General features: G+C 37.6%; 1 protein-coding gene across 2 annotated transcripts in view; it reads left to right on the top strand.

The window, feature by feature from the left end:
* The first annotated feature begins 57 nt into the window (after positions 1-57).
* PEX1 (peroxisomal biogenesis factor 1) overlaps positions 58-16946 on the top strand; it is a 51784-nt gene continuing 34895 nt past the window's right edge. The window contains exons 1-14 of one of the 2 annotated variants that reach the window (XM_058183384.1): positions 58-359; positions 2394-2537; positions 5343-5426; positions 5596-5710; positions 5796-6565; positions 7504-7623; positions 9567-9684; positions 10395-10501; positions 11496-11590; positions 11824-11956; positions 12921-13017; positions 13699-13869; positions 15555-15709; positions 15955-16144. In XM_058183384.1, coding sequence (XP_058039367.1) covers positions 246-359; positions 2394-2537; positions 5343-5426; positions 5596-5710; positions 5796-6565; positions 7504-7623; positions 9567-9684; positions 10395-10501; positions 11496-11590; positions 11824-11956; positions 12921-13017; positions 13699-13869; positions 15555-15709; positions 15955-16144 — 2413 coding nt within the window. In that variant the 5' untranslated portion in view covers positions 58-245. Of the gene's footprint in view, positions 360-2393; positions 2538-5342; positions 5427-5595; positions 5711-5795; positions 6566-7503; positions 7624-9566; positions 9685-10394; positions 10502-11495; positions 11591-11823; positions 11957-12920; positions 13018-13698; positions 13870-15554; positions 15710-15954; positions 16145-16946 lie in introns of those variants that run through there. The other variant, XM_058183385.1, reaches the window with a different exon arrangement.

The raw sequence follows: 16946 nt of genomic DNA, 5'->3' as shown, positions 1-16946 counted from the left end.
AACCCGGCGAGGGACCCGAGGCGGAGCCGTGGCAGTTTATCCAATCACAGCAGAGAAAATCAGCTGGGCCTCCAATGACCGTTAGGGCTACCTGGGGCGGGGGAGGGAGGTAATACGGTACGGAGCCGGAAGCCGGAACAAATACTACCGCCAGTGTGATGGCGGTCAAGAGTTACGACGTTCTGTAGTTTTTGTCTTTTAAGGAGGCTGATACCTGGCCGTGGGTGGCCGGAGGGTCGGCGGTGATGTTGGGGGCAGGAGGATTCGGAATAGCCACGGCGAGAGTCTCCTTGAGCGGCGTCAAGAATTGTTTTCTGCACTTGCCGTCTGGGCTGGTTTCTTATTTCGGACTGCAGCAGGTATAAGGAATTCAGGAAGGTGTCTACGACCTTCTGCGGTCCCATGATTACTGAGATTGAAGTGTTCGTTCACAGCCACAGCATACTTTTTCTTACCAACATCTTTCCATATTCAAGTATGGGGCTGTTGGCATCTTAGAGCAGGGATCTCCAACCTTGGAGATAAAATAAAAATAAAGACTTGTGGACTTTAACTCCCAGAATTTCTCAGCCAGCTTTGCTGGCTGAGGAATTCTGGGAGTTGAAGTCCACAAGTCTTCAAGTTGCCAAGGTTGGAGACCCTTGCCTTAGAGGACCCATGGAAAAGGACTCTTGCCTGCCTCCACATAGTGTCAAAAGGCTAACTTATCAGAATAAAAGATGGGACCTTGGACATCTTCTCATCCAACCCCCTCCCTGCTCAAGCAGGAGACCCTATCCTCTTCATTAGCCATGCTAAGTAAAAGCAGCTATTTGCTCTCCAGATAGCTGGGCCGGATAGCTCAGGCTGTTAAGGCCTGTTATTAAGAACACAGAAGCCTGCAATTACTGCAGGTTCAAGCCCGGCCCAAGGTTGACTCAGCCTTCCATCCTTTATAAGGTAGGTAAAATGAGGACCCAGATTGTTGGGGGGGCAATAAGTTGACTTTGTAAAAAAATATACAAATAGAATGAGACTATTGCCTTATACACTGTAAGCCGCCCTGAGTCTTCGGAGAAGGGCGGGGTATAAATGTAAACAAAAAAAAAAAAAGATGAAAAGGAGATTTGCAGCTGTGCCTTGTGGGGGTTTCTTGGCCACACTACAGAAATGATAGGTTATTGTCTTTTTCTGAGGATGTTCAATATCACCTGACATAGGTTATCTTGGTGCTCTCCCAGCTAAGCATTGATCTTGCTGGGGATTTCGTTTTTTTGAAATTTGCAGATACTAGGTGCTGCCACCCACTGGGGATTACTGGCATATGGCACCGAATGTCATGAAGGCGAAAGTGGTGTTTCATTGCTATATTTTTCAGGCATTGCAGTATTGAGAATGATCTGAAATCAATTGCAACTTTCTGCACTTATTAAAGGAATAGGAGTTTTAAATCTGATATAGTATACTTTACCTTTTTTTTTCTGTTAGACCTAGGGATTTTCTCCCCTCATTGTGGTAAACACTGTTAACTAGTTTTTCATTACCTTGATGAACGTATCTTTTCTTTTATGTACACTGAGAGCATATGCACCAAGACAAATTCCTTGTGTGTCCAATCACACTTGGCCAATAAAATTCTATTCTATTCTATTCTATTCTATTATTTGGAAAAATACCTTATAATATCCATAAGATGATACCTTAGGGCAGTGTAATAATTATTGGAGGGAGGGGAGTTCTGTATTAACTTTGCAAATAGTCTTAAAATAAAGAGCTAAAACTGAAATTACCAAATTCCAGGCCATCAAACTATTGAGACTCTGATTCAACCCTACCCTTGTTCAGTGCTTATGGGAAGAGCCAAGTCTTTGGACCTTCCAAAAGGCTGCTCCTTTCCAGATCACTAACAGTCGGAACTGGTCTTGTAAAGGCTGAAGTTGACAAAGTCAAAATTAAGAAACCTGAAACCCCATGGGACAGTTAGCAAAATATGATGTATTATTGGTGCTTCCAAGACTTAAAAATGTGCAGGTGATGTACTACATGATGTAGTATTTGTGCATATATGCAAGGCTGAAAAATGAGCAGCATGACTTCTATTAATTCATAAAAGCAGGAAAAATTATTAAAAATTATAAAATAAAATATAAAACTCAAACCCTGAGTATTTTATAAATAGAGGTATTGATTGATTGATTGATTGATTGAGCCAGGCATTCTTAGTTAACCAGCTGCCATAATGTTGCATTGATATCTGGAAATATTGAATTTATCAGACCAAAACACCCTAATTTTACAAAACAACAACAACAACAACCCACTCTTGTTTGGACCCGGTCTATATGTACCTATTTGTCCACTTATGTGAAATATCCCCTGTTTAATATAAATGTATTTACTTTTTAAATTCATAGGATCAAATTGTGAAAGCTTCTTGGGGGAATCAACCAGTATTCTTGGGTTGGATGGAAATCAGACATTATCGTCAAACAGAAGAAAACATTGTTGAGATAAACAGACAATTAGCAGGCAAGCTTGGCATCAAAGATGGACAACAGGTTTGAAATGCAATCTTCTATTTGTATACTTAGAGTAGGATATGAAGTTGATACATATGGAATATATCAGTTACTAGTTTCAAAATCTGGCTTCTTATTAAATTATCAAATTGTTTACAAGTTATGCTTAACTATGCTTAACTAATAGCAATTAGCTATTAACCAATAGCATTTTAAATGACACAGTTAACTTTTGAAATGGTTTTTGTATACATTCTCTACTAATTTATTTGCTTTGCACCTGCAAAGCACATATACATCAAGTGCATTTCCTATGGGATATGCAGATGTGATACACAAACAAAGAACCGCACACAACAAAGAACATTGCTTGAAAGGAACATGCAGAAATAATACTGGTGTTCCTCATCCGAAGACTATAATGGAACCTGCCCATTACATTCAGAAGTCATGAGCGTCATTAAATGAAGTACCCATGTGATTGCCTCATTTACAGAGCCCTGTTCTTTCTTTTTTTCAATGCAGCCATTAAATGAATATGCAGTTTCTTAGTGAAGCACAGGGTCCCTAAGGGACCCTGGGGAACCCTAGGAGGCCTAGCACATGTCTTACCCTGGGCTTTCCAAAAGTCCCCCCTGCATCCCCTTAGGCACTTGGTGTGCCACCCTTGGGATCCTTGCAGGCTTTATATCTACTTAATGCCCCACACCCTTGTCACCCCATGTCAACCATTGTGCACTTACCTCTCAAAGATCTCTGGAGCTTGGTTTAGAAGGAGGAAGGAGGATCAACAGCTCTGTTCCTGGACCATGTGGCACAATCCTGAAAGCAGCTTGGGGACAGCCACATTAAATTGTGGTTGCTCTGAAAATGACGGTCGCTTCTGGGATCACACCACACAGCCTAAGAATGGAGTGATTTGCCCTGCTTCTTTAACATGAGCTCCGGAGAATTGTGATGGACAGGGAACTTTCCAGAACTTGCATTAGGGAAGCAGAGCAGGCCTCTTCATTCAGAATAAAAGAATAGGAAGGGACCTTCTAATCCAAACCCCTGTTCAAGATGGAAACCCTAAACCATTTCAGACAAATGGTTGTCCAATCTCTTCTTAAAAACCTCCAGTGCTGGAGTATCCACAACTTCTCGAGCAAGTCGTTCCAGTGATTAATTGTCCCAACTGTCAGGAAATTTCTTCTTAATTCTAAGTTGATTCTCTCCTTGATTAGTTTCCATCCATTGTTTCTTGTTCTGCCTTTGGAGAATAGGTTGATCCCCTCTTCTTTATGGCAACCCCATAGATATTGAAAAACTGCCATCACTTCATCCCTGGTCCTTCTTTTCATTAAACTAGACATACCCAATTCTTGCAACTATTGTTTTAGCCTTCGGCCCTCTAATCATCTTTCTTGCTTTTCTCTGCACTCTTTCTGGACTTGCAATATATTTTTATATCGTGGCGACCCAAGCTTAAATCAGTATTCCAAGTGTGATTTTACCAAGATATTATAAAGCGGTATTAACATTCTACATGATCTTGATTCTATCACTCTATTAATGTAGCCTGGGACTGGACAATGTGATTTGATCCTAGAAGTGGACTCTATTTTCTGGCCAGCCTCATTGAACTGTGGAGGCTCTGTAAATGGCAGTTACTTCTGGGATTGCACACCACATGGCCCAGGTGCAAAGAGGCTTGTTCTGTTTCTCTAATACAAGTTTTAGAAAGCTCTGCATTGGCTCAGACCTCATGTTAAATAAGCAGAACAAGCCTATTCATTCCTGGGCCATGTGGCCCAATCCGGAAAGTGGCCACTATTTTTAGCCACAATTCAATGCAGCTGACCAGAAAATGGTGGCTGCTTCTGGGATCACACCATGCAGGCTAGGAGCAGAGCAGCATCTCTTCTTTCCTCACCTGAGCTCTGGAGATTTTCAAAGAGTAAATGAAGAGGGTGGGAGGCATGATGATGAGGTGGGAAGCAGGCCCTCTGGGACCCAGGGTGAGGAGGTAAACGGGGACTTCTGCAACGTCCTTGTATTTGGTCATAAGAATGAATGACTGTAGGATACTGCAGCGGTTGTAACTTTGGAACTGGGGTGTCAGTAGCTTTTTGGATGGTCTGCTGTAACTTTGAACAGCTGCTAAGCAACCAGTGGAAAGTTAAGAACTAACTTTGTGTTGAATTATTTTCAATTCATCACTTATACTTCTCCAGTATTTTGACCCCTGAGATGAGATCTGCACCCACCTTTCTGGCTTTCTGAAAGAGTTTGAAGATCTGCCAACTGCCCAGGCTCCTCAATGGGGGCATGTCATTCTGGAGATGGTTAATGGGACAAGACCCCAACTCCTCACCATTGCATCTAGTTCCATTCTTCCACATCTCTGTCATTTTTTATATCAATTTTAGTGTTAATATTTACTGTTTTAATATTTTATTTTAGTAAACCACCTGCAGTTGTCTCTATGTAAGATGGCTGGCATTTAAGTTTGATAAATAAAATAAAATATTAGAATATTTTTGCTTAAGATTCAGTGAGTCAGTCAGTGGCTCAACAAATAAAAGTTTGCACATACTAACGTTCTCAAACTGTTTAGTTTTGGTTACTGTCAGAATTGAATAAAATACCATTTATTTAGTTGAGGATGCCAAATGTAACCTTTTTTTATTGGAAGAGGGACTAATTATATAGTCAGAATGTATTTTGAAAATGTATGTTGCCAGTACAGATCAGCAACCATGTGATTCTTTTGTCAGATTTTCTTTTCTCATTTAGAATTATTTTCAGTGGTCTGATTATGAAAATATTGAAAGTAATTTAATTAGATTTCTTATCTGCCAGGTATTCCTTGAACCCTGTTCTCAGGTTTTATCCTGTCAGCAAGTAGAAGTAGAACCAATGTCAGCAGATGATTGGGAAATACTGGTAATTAATATGGTTTTTTATATATAATTCTTATTTTTTCTCCTCTTTGTCTGTCACCCCTTAACTAAACCTGCAGTTTTATTTGTTAAAACCATTTTCGTGTCTTCATTTTGTTGCAATCTTCTCAGTCAGGATCAAAAAATTTTAACATTCTGTAAAATGATTATAGGAGCTGCATGCGATGTCCCTGGAAAAGCATCTTCTTAATCAAATTCGAATAGTATTTCCAAAAGCTATCTTCCCAGTGTGGGTTGAGCATCATATCTGTATCTATATCCGGATTGGTAAGTGGTTATGGAAGACTTTATCAGATTTAGAGAAATAATTATAATTTTGGTATGTATATTAACATTTCCCTTTTTATTTTAGTTACTCTAAAGCCCCAAGCTCTTTATGGAAGACTTGAGGCTTGCACAGAGCTTCTTGTATCTCCTAAATTACGGCAGTGTGAAGGTAGTTCTGCCATGTTGCCTTCCCTGAAAGATGACATTGTGCAGGATGATGGCCCTGAAACTGAATTAAAACCAAGGAAAAGAAACGAGGAACCACACTCCAAAGAAACACATTTAAATAAGCAATTTCAGCAGGATCAGCCAAACACAAAGGGCTCACTGAGTGCGAATATTTTCCCAAACATTTGGAATTTACTTGGGAACATTTTTTTTTATAATTCTGAAAAGAAACATGAGCCTTCTAATGGTATTGATGAACTGAACGCTGCTAAAAATCGTCTCTTAAACTTGATTCAGGTGGATTCTGTTTTTAGAGTCTGTCAGAGGCAGCCTCCCAGCATGAAAAATACTCTGGAAACATGCACATTTCAGGAATACAACACCGTCTTTGTTTTTCCATGGAATGAAGTATTTCCTGTCTTAGAAGCTAATACTCCAGTTTCCTATGGGAAAATTAGTAAACTACTTTCTCCAAAACAGCAGATGCAAGAATTAAAGTATCATCTAACATCAAAGAAAGAGAAACACCTATTTAATACAGAAGACCAAAAGCAATTTACTTCGAGTAAGGTTCAAGAATCTAATGAGTTTTCTGTTGTGCAAATAATATGGAATGGATTTGAGGATCTAAAGGATGCCATAATGTTCAATAACAATGTGGAGCAACTGCATGTTGGAAGAATTTGGGTTAGTGAAATTTATGAAGGATACAGGGGAAATCATCATATTAGGCTCATTAGCATTTTAAATCAATTTTTGATAAGTTGTTGATTGATTAACATTAGAGAATTAAAATATTTTACCTAAAAATTAAGATGTGTTAAATTTTAGTGTGTATTCAGAAATAAAAAATGTGGTTATTTTGAATGCTGGGCTGCAATCTCCAAACTATAATGCTTAAGATAGTTCTCTTTTAATTAGTGAGCACTATATCCTAATCCAACTTTAAATAAAATAATTCAAATAATTTCAATTTAAAAATACTAATTTAGTTTGCTTTATTTACTTCAAATATTTTTGTACCTTCTTAAATCGAGTTTTTAAAAGTGAATTAAAATAGCAAAACAAAAATCAGTGTATTTTTCATTTGTTTTTGTTCATTTAGGCAACATTTCCACTGCAAAAATAGAGTTACAAGTTAATATTATTGCCATAAATAATATGAAAGCCAGTTTGGTAAAGGCACAAGGCTAGAAAAGCAGGAGGCTGTGAGTTCAAGTATTAGTCATGAAAGGCAGCTGGGGTTGATGCTGACGGAAAATAGGAGACAGGTGTGTTGAATATGTTCACCACCTTGAGTTATTTGTAAAAATAATAAAAGTGGGATACAAATAATTAAACTAAATCAAATCAATCAATGATGGTGAAAGATACAATGCAAGGAATCCTTTTTTTTCCCTTGAGAGAATTGAGAAATTATTAACATTTTAACTACATTTATAGTCTTTGAATAGTTTTGAAATCTTAAATTGTCTTTATTTCTTTCTCAAATTTCTATACCAATCATCTCACCTAGTGATTCTACACAAACCTCACTACTATACCAGTGACTACATCTTATGAAAGATTAAAGTTTTTTCTATATTAGAGAAGGAACTGTTTATGATTTTTATTTTGTATTTCAGATACCCGAACGGTTGAGAAAGAAGCTAGATATAGAAATGCATGCTGCTGTCAGAATCACGTCAATCAGTTCAGATCCTAAAATTCCAACTTCTCTTAGAATTCAGCCTGAACGTACTTTAGTGAGTTTGACCTAATGGATAAACTGTTGATAAACTGTTTCCAGTATCTTGTTGTTTACTTACAGATTTTACTTCAACTCTCCTCATGTGCCTATCTCTGCTCTTTTGGCTACCCTGCAAACAGCATACCATGGCAGCAGTGGTGCTACCAATGGTGCTGGGGCTGAAGTATAAGCCTGGGGCCTTCAGCAGCTGGCTGCTGCTGTTCGTAGGCCTCTACCTCAGCTCCAGTACCAGAGAGTGTCACCTCAAGTCCTGTACTGCAGCTAGCCACCTTCCAAAGCATTGCAAAAAGTGCCTGCATGATTTGGAGAAAAGCACACAACGTTTGAAAAAAGACAAGCACAGCGTTCTCATGAGGTTTTGGGGGACCTCCAAAGCATCACAGGAAGGGGGCATGTGGCCTTTGGGGGAGAAGGTTTGGCATACATAGGGCCAGGCCAGAAATGCTTTTATCAGCATTGGAAAAAGATGGCAGAAGTTATGGTAGGGCCAATGGAGAATAGGGCAGCAGGGGCAGCTGAGTCCTTGTGTTGTGAAGATAGAGTAGCCAGGGCTTGAGGTAGCATGGGGCTTGATGTAATACTTCCTAGTGGTGCTGGTGGCTGAAATAGAGGCCCAGGCACAGTGGTGACTGCTGAAGGCCATGGACTTCTACTTCAGCCCTAGTGCTGCTATCACCACCAAAGAGTGCCACTTTTCAGGGCAGCCAATAGGACAGAGATGAGAAGGAGTTGGGTGGGTGGGTGGGAGGAGCTGAAGCATCCCAATGGTCATAAATGAGAGCAGGCTATCTGAATTTTGATCACATAACCAGTTGTAACTTTGAAAACTGGGCATCATTACAATTCATTCAGTGCTGCCATAACTTCCAACAGTCATTGAATGAATGATCATTAAATGAGGGCTACCTATAATTATATTTTTCTATCAATTTCTTATATATTTGTCCTCAGTTCAAATGTTTCATCGACAATATTTTTTTAGCAACTTAAGTCGCATTCAGTCTCAAATTATTCAAACATAATATCTTAATGAAGAGGCATCTCTTTAATGTACTGCGAAATGGATTAAACCTCCCTAAAAGTTGTATTTTTAAAACAAATTCTTTTTTCCAAAGTTTTGTCAAATGAGTATTTAGATGATACTATTTATAAGTCTAAATTTACTGAACAGTCATAAATGAATGGCTTACACTCCAAAAGTGCTTCATGGGCACAGAAAGCTTGTGGCTTTCCAATGATTCATCTGTTTCTCTCTGTTCCTGCTTTCATCCCACATGATCCATATCACAAGTTGCCCATATTTCTCCAATTCTTACTAACAATTCTCTGGTATGGTGAAGAGAGTTATGTTGATTTTTTACTTAAAAGGAGCATGGCAGGAATTCTGCCAGTATAACTATGCTCCCAAATGTTCAATTCAACAGAGTTGGTAGAAATCGGTATGTTTAGTTCAGTTCAGTTCAGTTCACACCCTTTATTTTATTTTTTAAGGCTGTATTTCCCTACAATTCCGAGCCATATCCACTTATTTAAAGCTATTAAATCAATGTCCATTTTTAAAAATCTACATCGTAATTTGTACTCTGGAAAAATCCAAGTGTTTTGTGTTCTTTAGTTTCCAAAACAAATATTTAAGAATAAAATTTCTGGAAGCTTGGATTGGTTGAGGGCTTACTCACTGTTGATAGAAACATAATGCCCATATGTCTGAAATTGTCATTTTGTATAAAAGATGTGAATTCTGCCAAATTTTTATACTTTGCCCCCCAAATATATCAAAGTGCTTTAGAAGATAACAAAAATGAGATCAACTTGTGAATAGTGTTGTGACTACTGGTAACCCATCAGCTAATGGGTAACAATAAGAAAAGCTCCTTATAAGTTTTTTATTAGAAAAAAAAATACTGAATTAACAGTCTTCATCATTTTTCATTGTAGAATAAAGGAATAAGTGAAGAAGACATTAAAGATGCATTTAAGTTGTGGCTACAGGATTACATTAGGCTTCCCTTAATCACAGCAGAAGCAAGCTATCTACAATTGGCACTTAATTTTGGTAAGGAAAATTCAGCTACAGTTGTAACTATTGGATGTTGCAGGGTTTTTCCTATATATCAATTTTAAAAAAATTAGCCAATTACAATTGGATTTCAGTTAGTTTATCTATATCTAATATATTAGTTTAATAATTAAATGTCTCTTGTCATAAGTATTTTTTGATAATTTATTTTTAAAAAGCTGCAATATTGCAAAGGAAATGGGTAATGTTTTATTTATTTGATTGTAGCGCATCCAATCTGAGCTAACTGTAAAGGACCATTCCCTCTGCTCTGTTTAGTTCTTTAAAATTGGGTTGTTGTTTTTTAACTAATGAAAAGGAAAACTAAAAATAATGAAGTATACCAGCAGTCCCCAATCTTTTCATCTTTGCAGACTGGTGTGGGGGGAGGGGATGGTTTTACGCAAGCAGCAGGGGAGCACACATGTACAGAGAGAGCTCCACATGCGCCCGCTGCTTGCACAAATAAGCTTTGCACTCGCCTCCTGTTTGCACAAGTGGAGCTGCATACACACACCTGCTCACCCGCAGCTTCTGCAGCCTAGTTCTGAATGGTCTGCGGTCTGGTACTGGGCCACGGCCCCAGGTTGGAAACTCGTGATGTACACAATGAAACTCATTGTCACACCAACTAAATTTACAAAGTTAAAATATGGTACATTTTATACTGAATCATAATCAGATTAATGCTCATTGTATTTTGGAAGGCCTGGAAGACTTCGTCCTCACTGTAGCCTCTTCTGACACTGAAGAAGAAAAAGCGAGAAATACTTTCATCTTGAGCCCTCGCTTGCTGCAGAATGCAAATATACAAGTAAATATAACTAATTTCAGATAGTCAATAATTTAAAATGTTAATGCAATTTACTTAAGATTATTATTTGTATTGATTTTCTTGATTTCTATCTTCGTATAAAATATTAAATTTTACTATTTATAAATTAATGATACATTGTAATATTTGAAGAGAATTCTGGAGAAACCTCTTTGCCAAACCAGGTATTAGCTTAGATAACCTTATCATCTTATCTTATCTTTGAATTTGTTGTTTCTGACTCCATAGTTCTATGATTAGTAGCAGGTGAAATGTGATGTTATAACTTAAAGAGTTGAAGTTTTGAAAACAAGGAAATGTGAACCTTATTTTGAATACAGTATTGTAATTTGAAGTTTTCACATCATTGTTTAAGTCCCTATTGTTATTTAAGTGCATCTGTCAAATTTAATCAAGAAACACATCCTGAGCAAACTGTGCCTGAGTTCTGAACTCAGGATGCCTTTTACAATATGGATGAGACCAATATTTTCAGTTCATTTTTTAATAAAAGAATATTAAAGAGTAAAGTGTGTGAAGTCTTATAGCTTAGTATATTTCAACCTTAATACTTCCCATAACAGCCACTTTTTCTTTCTTTATGGAAGTTAACAGAAAAATGTATGCTTCCATTTTTATAAGTTCCTCCAAATAAAAATGAGCTTCAAAATTGGTCCTACCCACTTTGTGTTGTTTTGATATCAATGATCACAGCTCCTCATTAATTGTTCGAAAAAACATTTTTGAAATAAAAAATATGCCTGTCCACAGAATATGATACCCATTCTTGTGTTTATACTACATGCTTCTAAGGTTGTTACATAAATGCTATTTTTAAATTTTTAATTAATTGTACATCATTATATCTTCTCTAGGATATTATTTCTGACTGATCAGAAATAAGGCTTATTGGATTTAATGGAACTTACATCAGTATAAATGTGGCTTCTCCTTTATCACTTTTCCTGCCCCTAACATTATATTCTTTCTGCAGGTTTTGTTACATCCTGAGTCTCCAGGATCCAGCAGTAGTAACCTCCAGTCTTGTTGTGAACAGCCTTTGCCATGGCTTAATCTAAACTGTTTAGGGTGAGTCATTTTAATAAAAACAAAGGAAAGAAAAGGAAAGAAATGAATGATGACTAGATGAATTTTTAATCTTCATTGTGCATAATATTCACCATCTTCACATTCAGTAATATCACAAGGGTAAGTGTATGGTTTTGGACTGCTTTATACAGTATTCTGAAAACATTGGGCCTTTATTTGATACATAACTTGATTAGGGTAGAGATGGAACTGCTCGATTTTGCTCTTTGCAGAGGAGTGGATAACGTTGGATTATCGTCTTTGAAACACATATCGCATAGCCTCTTGATACATCCTCTGTCTCAGAAACTAGCTCCTTTCTGTGCTGGACTATGCAGTGGGGGCATCCTAATTACTGGAACAAAGGTAAATAGGCTTTTAATTTCCTTTTTAACGTGCAGGATATTTTCATTTTAGTTATCTGTCTTTTTATGTCAGGCAGTCATGAAATTGTTTCAATTTGCTCCTTCTAAAGGAGTATTTTATGCAGTTCTTTGACTCTTAAATATAAATGTATAACAAATATATTTATTTGCTGCATTTAGTATTATGCAGCCTTCTATATATGCCAATAAAGAATAGAAGCAAGTTTTAGAATCTCTTCTAGAACCATGAAACTGGTAGTAAATATATGGATGGTGATTGATTTTGCGTAACCTGAGTTGTGTAAACTATGCCTGTTCTCATGGATCTGAAATTTCATTAAGTTCATATGATTCCAAGAAACCGGAATAGGTTTTACTATGACACAGGGAATGCAAACATGAGGGATTGAATTTGCATTATATAGAAATATAAATGAAAATCTTCTCAGTCCATAAAACAGTTACTGATCTGGTTCTTCAGATGAGGCAATGACAAATTATAAGAAATTATATAAGATAAACTAAATTGAGCTTAGTTCGTACAGATAACTGTAGGTTTCAATGGAGAATCACACAACAAAGCACTCTGAAATCTCTTTGGAACAAGATATATCCCCATTTGACTAGTTGCCATAGGCTTTAATTGGAGCAATCTGAGGGGTTACAGTCATTCATTTGATAAAGCCAATGATACAAAATATGGGAAAATAGATTTAAAAGACTGAAATGGTATGTAATAACACAAGACATTTGAGTACAACGCTCAGTCAAGCAGATATATTGCTGGTGGACCAATCGGGTGGCTGAAGGAATTATAGATTTCTGAAGTTATTGAACTTATTCATTTTATCAGTTTATATTAAACTATTAGAATGTATTTTCTTAGAGAAAATGGCCAATTATAACTAAGGCAATAGTTTATAATTTTCATTATGAAGTATTTTCATACCAATTTTCTTTTACAGGGAAGTGGCAAATCAACATTAGCAAAGGCCATTTGTAAAGAAGCATTTGATAAACTTGATACTCACTTGGAAGTGATTGATTGTAAAGCTTTAAGAGGTAATGTTTGTCTTTGCCTTTTCTCTATCATTTCCTATAAAAGACTTCCAGCATTTGTTCAACTTAACAGTTCTTAAGAGTTAACTATATTAAACTATATGATTTTAACCAGAGTTCAGATCTCCTGTCCAAATGATGATTTAATGTTTATATTTGCCTTATTATAATTGGGTGGGAAAGGGACGCAGTGGCTCATTGGCTAAGAAGCTGAGCTTATCACTCGAAAGGTCAGCAGTTCAATGGTTTGAATCCCTAGTGCCGCTTAACGGGATGAGCTCCCATTATTTGTGCCAGCTTCTGCCAACCTAGCAGTTTGAAAGCACGTAAAAAAGTAGAAAAATAGGGACCACCTTTGGTGGGAAGGTAACAGCGTTCCATGCGCCTTTGGCATTTAGTCATGCCGACCACATGACCACAGAGACGTCTTCGGACAGCGCTGGCTCTTTGGCTTTGAAACGAAGATGAGCACTACCCTCTAGAGTTGGGAACGATTAGAACGTGTGTGCGAAGGGAACCTTTACCTTTACCTTAATTGGATGGGTATTGGTAAGTAAGTATTGTTAAAACTTGTGGATATAACCAGAACAGAAACAAAGTTACATAAGGATACATTGATAACTGCATTAGATTGGTAAATGGTCCACTGTTTTTTTCTATCACTGACGATACATAATGTTTTAGGAAAAAGATTAGAAAGTGTGCAGAAGAAGCTGGAAGAAGCCTTCCTAGAAGCAGCATGGAGACAGCCATCGGTCATTCTGTTAGATGATCTTGATCATATAATGGGTGTTCCCCTTGCTCCAGAACATGAAAACAGTCCTAAAGCAGTCCAGAGCACTTGTCTTGCTCATGGTAAATGGCTTGTGGGTTTGGTTTTGTTTTTTTAACCGTGCTGTTAAGAATATTCAAGTATATTAGCATTTTTCTATCTGATTCTAAATGTCTTCCTTGGTTAAATCAAAATGTGTTGCTTATTGTTTTAGGAAATAAGCAACTTCTGGAACTATATTCATTGACTGTCCTCCCCCACCCCCCACCTCACCCCTTTTCAAAATGATCCCTTATGCAGTGATCCCTTATTTCCTTCCCATGAAATCCAGCAGAAGAAAGGCCTTTCCCTGCTTCAGGAATGATCCCTTTTGAAAGCGGGGAGGAGCCAATAAATCATGGTTAAGGAAATGATAATTTAGTTCCAGTGTGGAATTCAAATTTTTGCTACCGGTTCTGTGGGCACGGCTTGGTTGGCGTGGTGTGGCTTGGTGGATGTGGCAGGGGAAGGATATTGCAAAATCCTCATTCCCTCCCCACTCCAGGAAAAGGATACTACAAAATCCCCATTCCCTCCCCCCTCCTGGGGGAAGGATATTGCAAAATCCCCATTCCCTCCCCACTCCAGGGGAAGGATACTGCAAAATCCCCATTTCCTTCCAACTCCTGGGGGAAGGATATTGCAAAACCCCCATTCCCACCCCACTCTGGGGCCAGACAGAGGTGGTATTTGCCGGTTCTCCAAAATACTCAAAATTTCCACTACTGGTTCTCCAGAACCTGTCAGAACCAGAGATGGGTTTCAGCAGGTTCTGACCAGTTCTGAAGAACCGGTAGTGGAAATTTTGAGTAGTTTGGAGAACCGGTAGTAAAAATTCTGACTGGCCCCACCCCATCTATTCTTTGCCTCCCAAGTCCCAGCTGATCGGGAGGGAATGGGAATTTTGCAGTATCCTTCCCCTGCCACGCCCACCAAGCCATGCCCACCAAGCCACACCCACGGAACTGGTAGTAAAAAATTTTGAAACCCACCACTGGTCAGAACCTGCTGAATAGCACCCATTTAGCTCCCTTATGTATTGAAATAGATGAGTAGTGTTTGTATCTGGATACACAAAGATATCAAGGTTAGAAAGTCGAAAGTGCCAAAAATTAATAGACATAATGAGACACAATGTTAAGGTATAACCCCAAATGTAAGGAAGAGATCATCCTTTTTCTCATAATCAGAATGTCTTTGGCCAGGTGAATGGAGGCTTGAATCTTTGGAATCCAAGCTTCCTTACTCCAGTCCAGTGGAGGAATTCATTTGACAGGAAGCTCTTTCCCTTTGTCTATTTATTGACCCACATGGTTGTCAGCAACTACACCTGGGAGAGCCAAGATGGTGAGCAAGGCAATCAAATGGATGCTTAGTTTAATGACTGTCATGATTTGCATCCATGGTAGAATAGAACTGGCTGCATTATGGTACTAAGTTGAGGGCTACTATAATTGATATGCTATACATTGTATCCATTCTTGACAACGTAATAAATGCATAAAATGTATCGACATCTCTTTGTGATGCTAAATTAAAATACTGTAAGGGTTGTAGGTACATAGGACAAATGTCCATTGGAAATAAACAGAATGCATAGTTTCAGACCCAGAGGTCTTTTTATGGAACGAACTGAACTTTAAGAAGTTCTTGTGTAAAATGTAATAGTCATATAAATTCTGTTATATAATCTGAATGCATAAAAGTTGAACTTTTTTTAAAATTCTAGTTCTGAAAGAAATGATAAAAGAAGTTACTTCCATGCACAGTTTGGTTGTACATATTGGCACGAGTCTATCTGAGCAGTCTCTACATTCTTCCATCATTTCTACTCAAGGAATTCATATATTTCAGTGTTTCCAACATATTCAAGTTCCAACTCAGGTAAAAATCGTAATTCAGTTTCATTTAGAAGTTATTTAAAGCCATAGAATCTTGTTCTGACTTATTTTGCTTGAAGTTTAAAATACGATATATGGACTTGTTAGACCAGTATTTTATCAGCTTCCAAATTTAGCCCTTTTACTTAGATTTAAAATTGATGTTGTTTATTTTTTATGTACCTGGCATAGAGGTAAAATTAAAGCTTTCAGGAAATTCCTGGCTAAAATTGCTGTTTTTTTTTCCAGGGGCAAAGATATGAAATACTTGAGTCCATAATAAAAAACAAATTTGACTTCAGTTTACAGAGATTCTGTGATCTTGATCTCCATCAAATTGCAAAGGAAACAGAAGGATTTGTAGCTAGAGATTTTACAGTGTTGATTGATCGTGCCATCCATTCATGTATTCTTAGGAGGGGAACTTGTAAAAAAGAAGGTATATGTGAGCTGTGATTTTATTCTAATACACTTTAAAATGTTTAAAGGATTTTGTAACGCAAACCCATTAAATATAGAAAATAAAAGGCAGGGGTTTTTTTTCCTTCTATTTGGTCATATATAATTTTTAAAGATTGGACAGGTCCCTGCAGTTTTCTTGGCAAGTTTAAAAATTAAAATAATGTAAAATGGCATTCGTATGTTTATTGAAGGCATATATACAAAGATATTGGATCCTTTCACAAATGGAACTATGATATCCTTTGCCTTAAGTGCTGGAGTAGTGACAACTGTAACAACTGTAATTGTTCACACCTTGAAGTTAAATTATAGAGCAGGGATAGTCAACCTTTTTATAGCTACCGCCCACTTTTGTATCTCTGTTAGTAGTAAAATTTTCTAACCGCCCACCAGTTCCACAGTTATGCGCCATGTATTGTCGTCTGCACATGCCTCTCATGCATCCTGGATTGTGTTTGGGGGGGCACCAGCTACCAGCTCTGCTTGTCTGTTATAGCTGGGTGGTGTGGGGGGAGATGCGCGAGCTATTCTGGGACGAAGCTCTTTTGTTTGCGGTCGCAGTATAGCACCATTTAATTTCACTTACTTAACATGAACTAAACTTATGCGCGGGCAATACAAATAGTATATTTTCAGATATTTAAATTGTCATGGGGAATTTTATGAAAACCTAATGAAAATGTTTTTTAAATAATGCTATGAATTTTTTTTAAAAAGCCAATTAAATTAAAAAAAAGGAAAGTGCTTCAGTATCAGACAAAACCCCTACCGCTCACCAA

This window comes from Ahaetulla prasina, chromosome 4, assembly GCF_028640845.1.
Source record: "Ahaetulla prasina isolate Xishuangbanna chromosome 4, ASM2864084v1, whole genome shotgun sequence".
Lineage (NCBI taxonomy): Eukaryota > Metazoa > Chordata > Lepidosauria > Squamata > Colubridae > Ahaetulla > Ahaetulla prasina.
The sequence above is the reverse complement of the archived record's forward strand: the minus strand, read 5'-3'. Positions and strand labels throughout refer to the sequence as shown.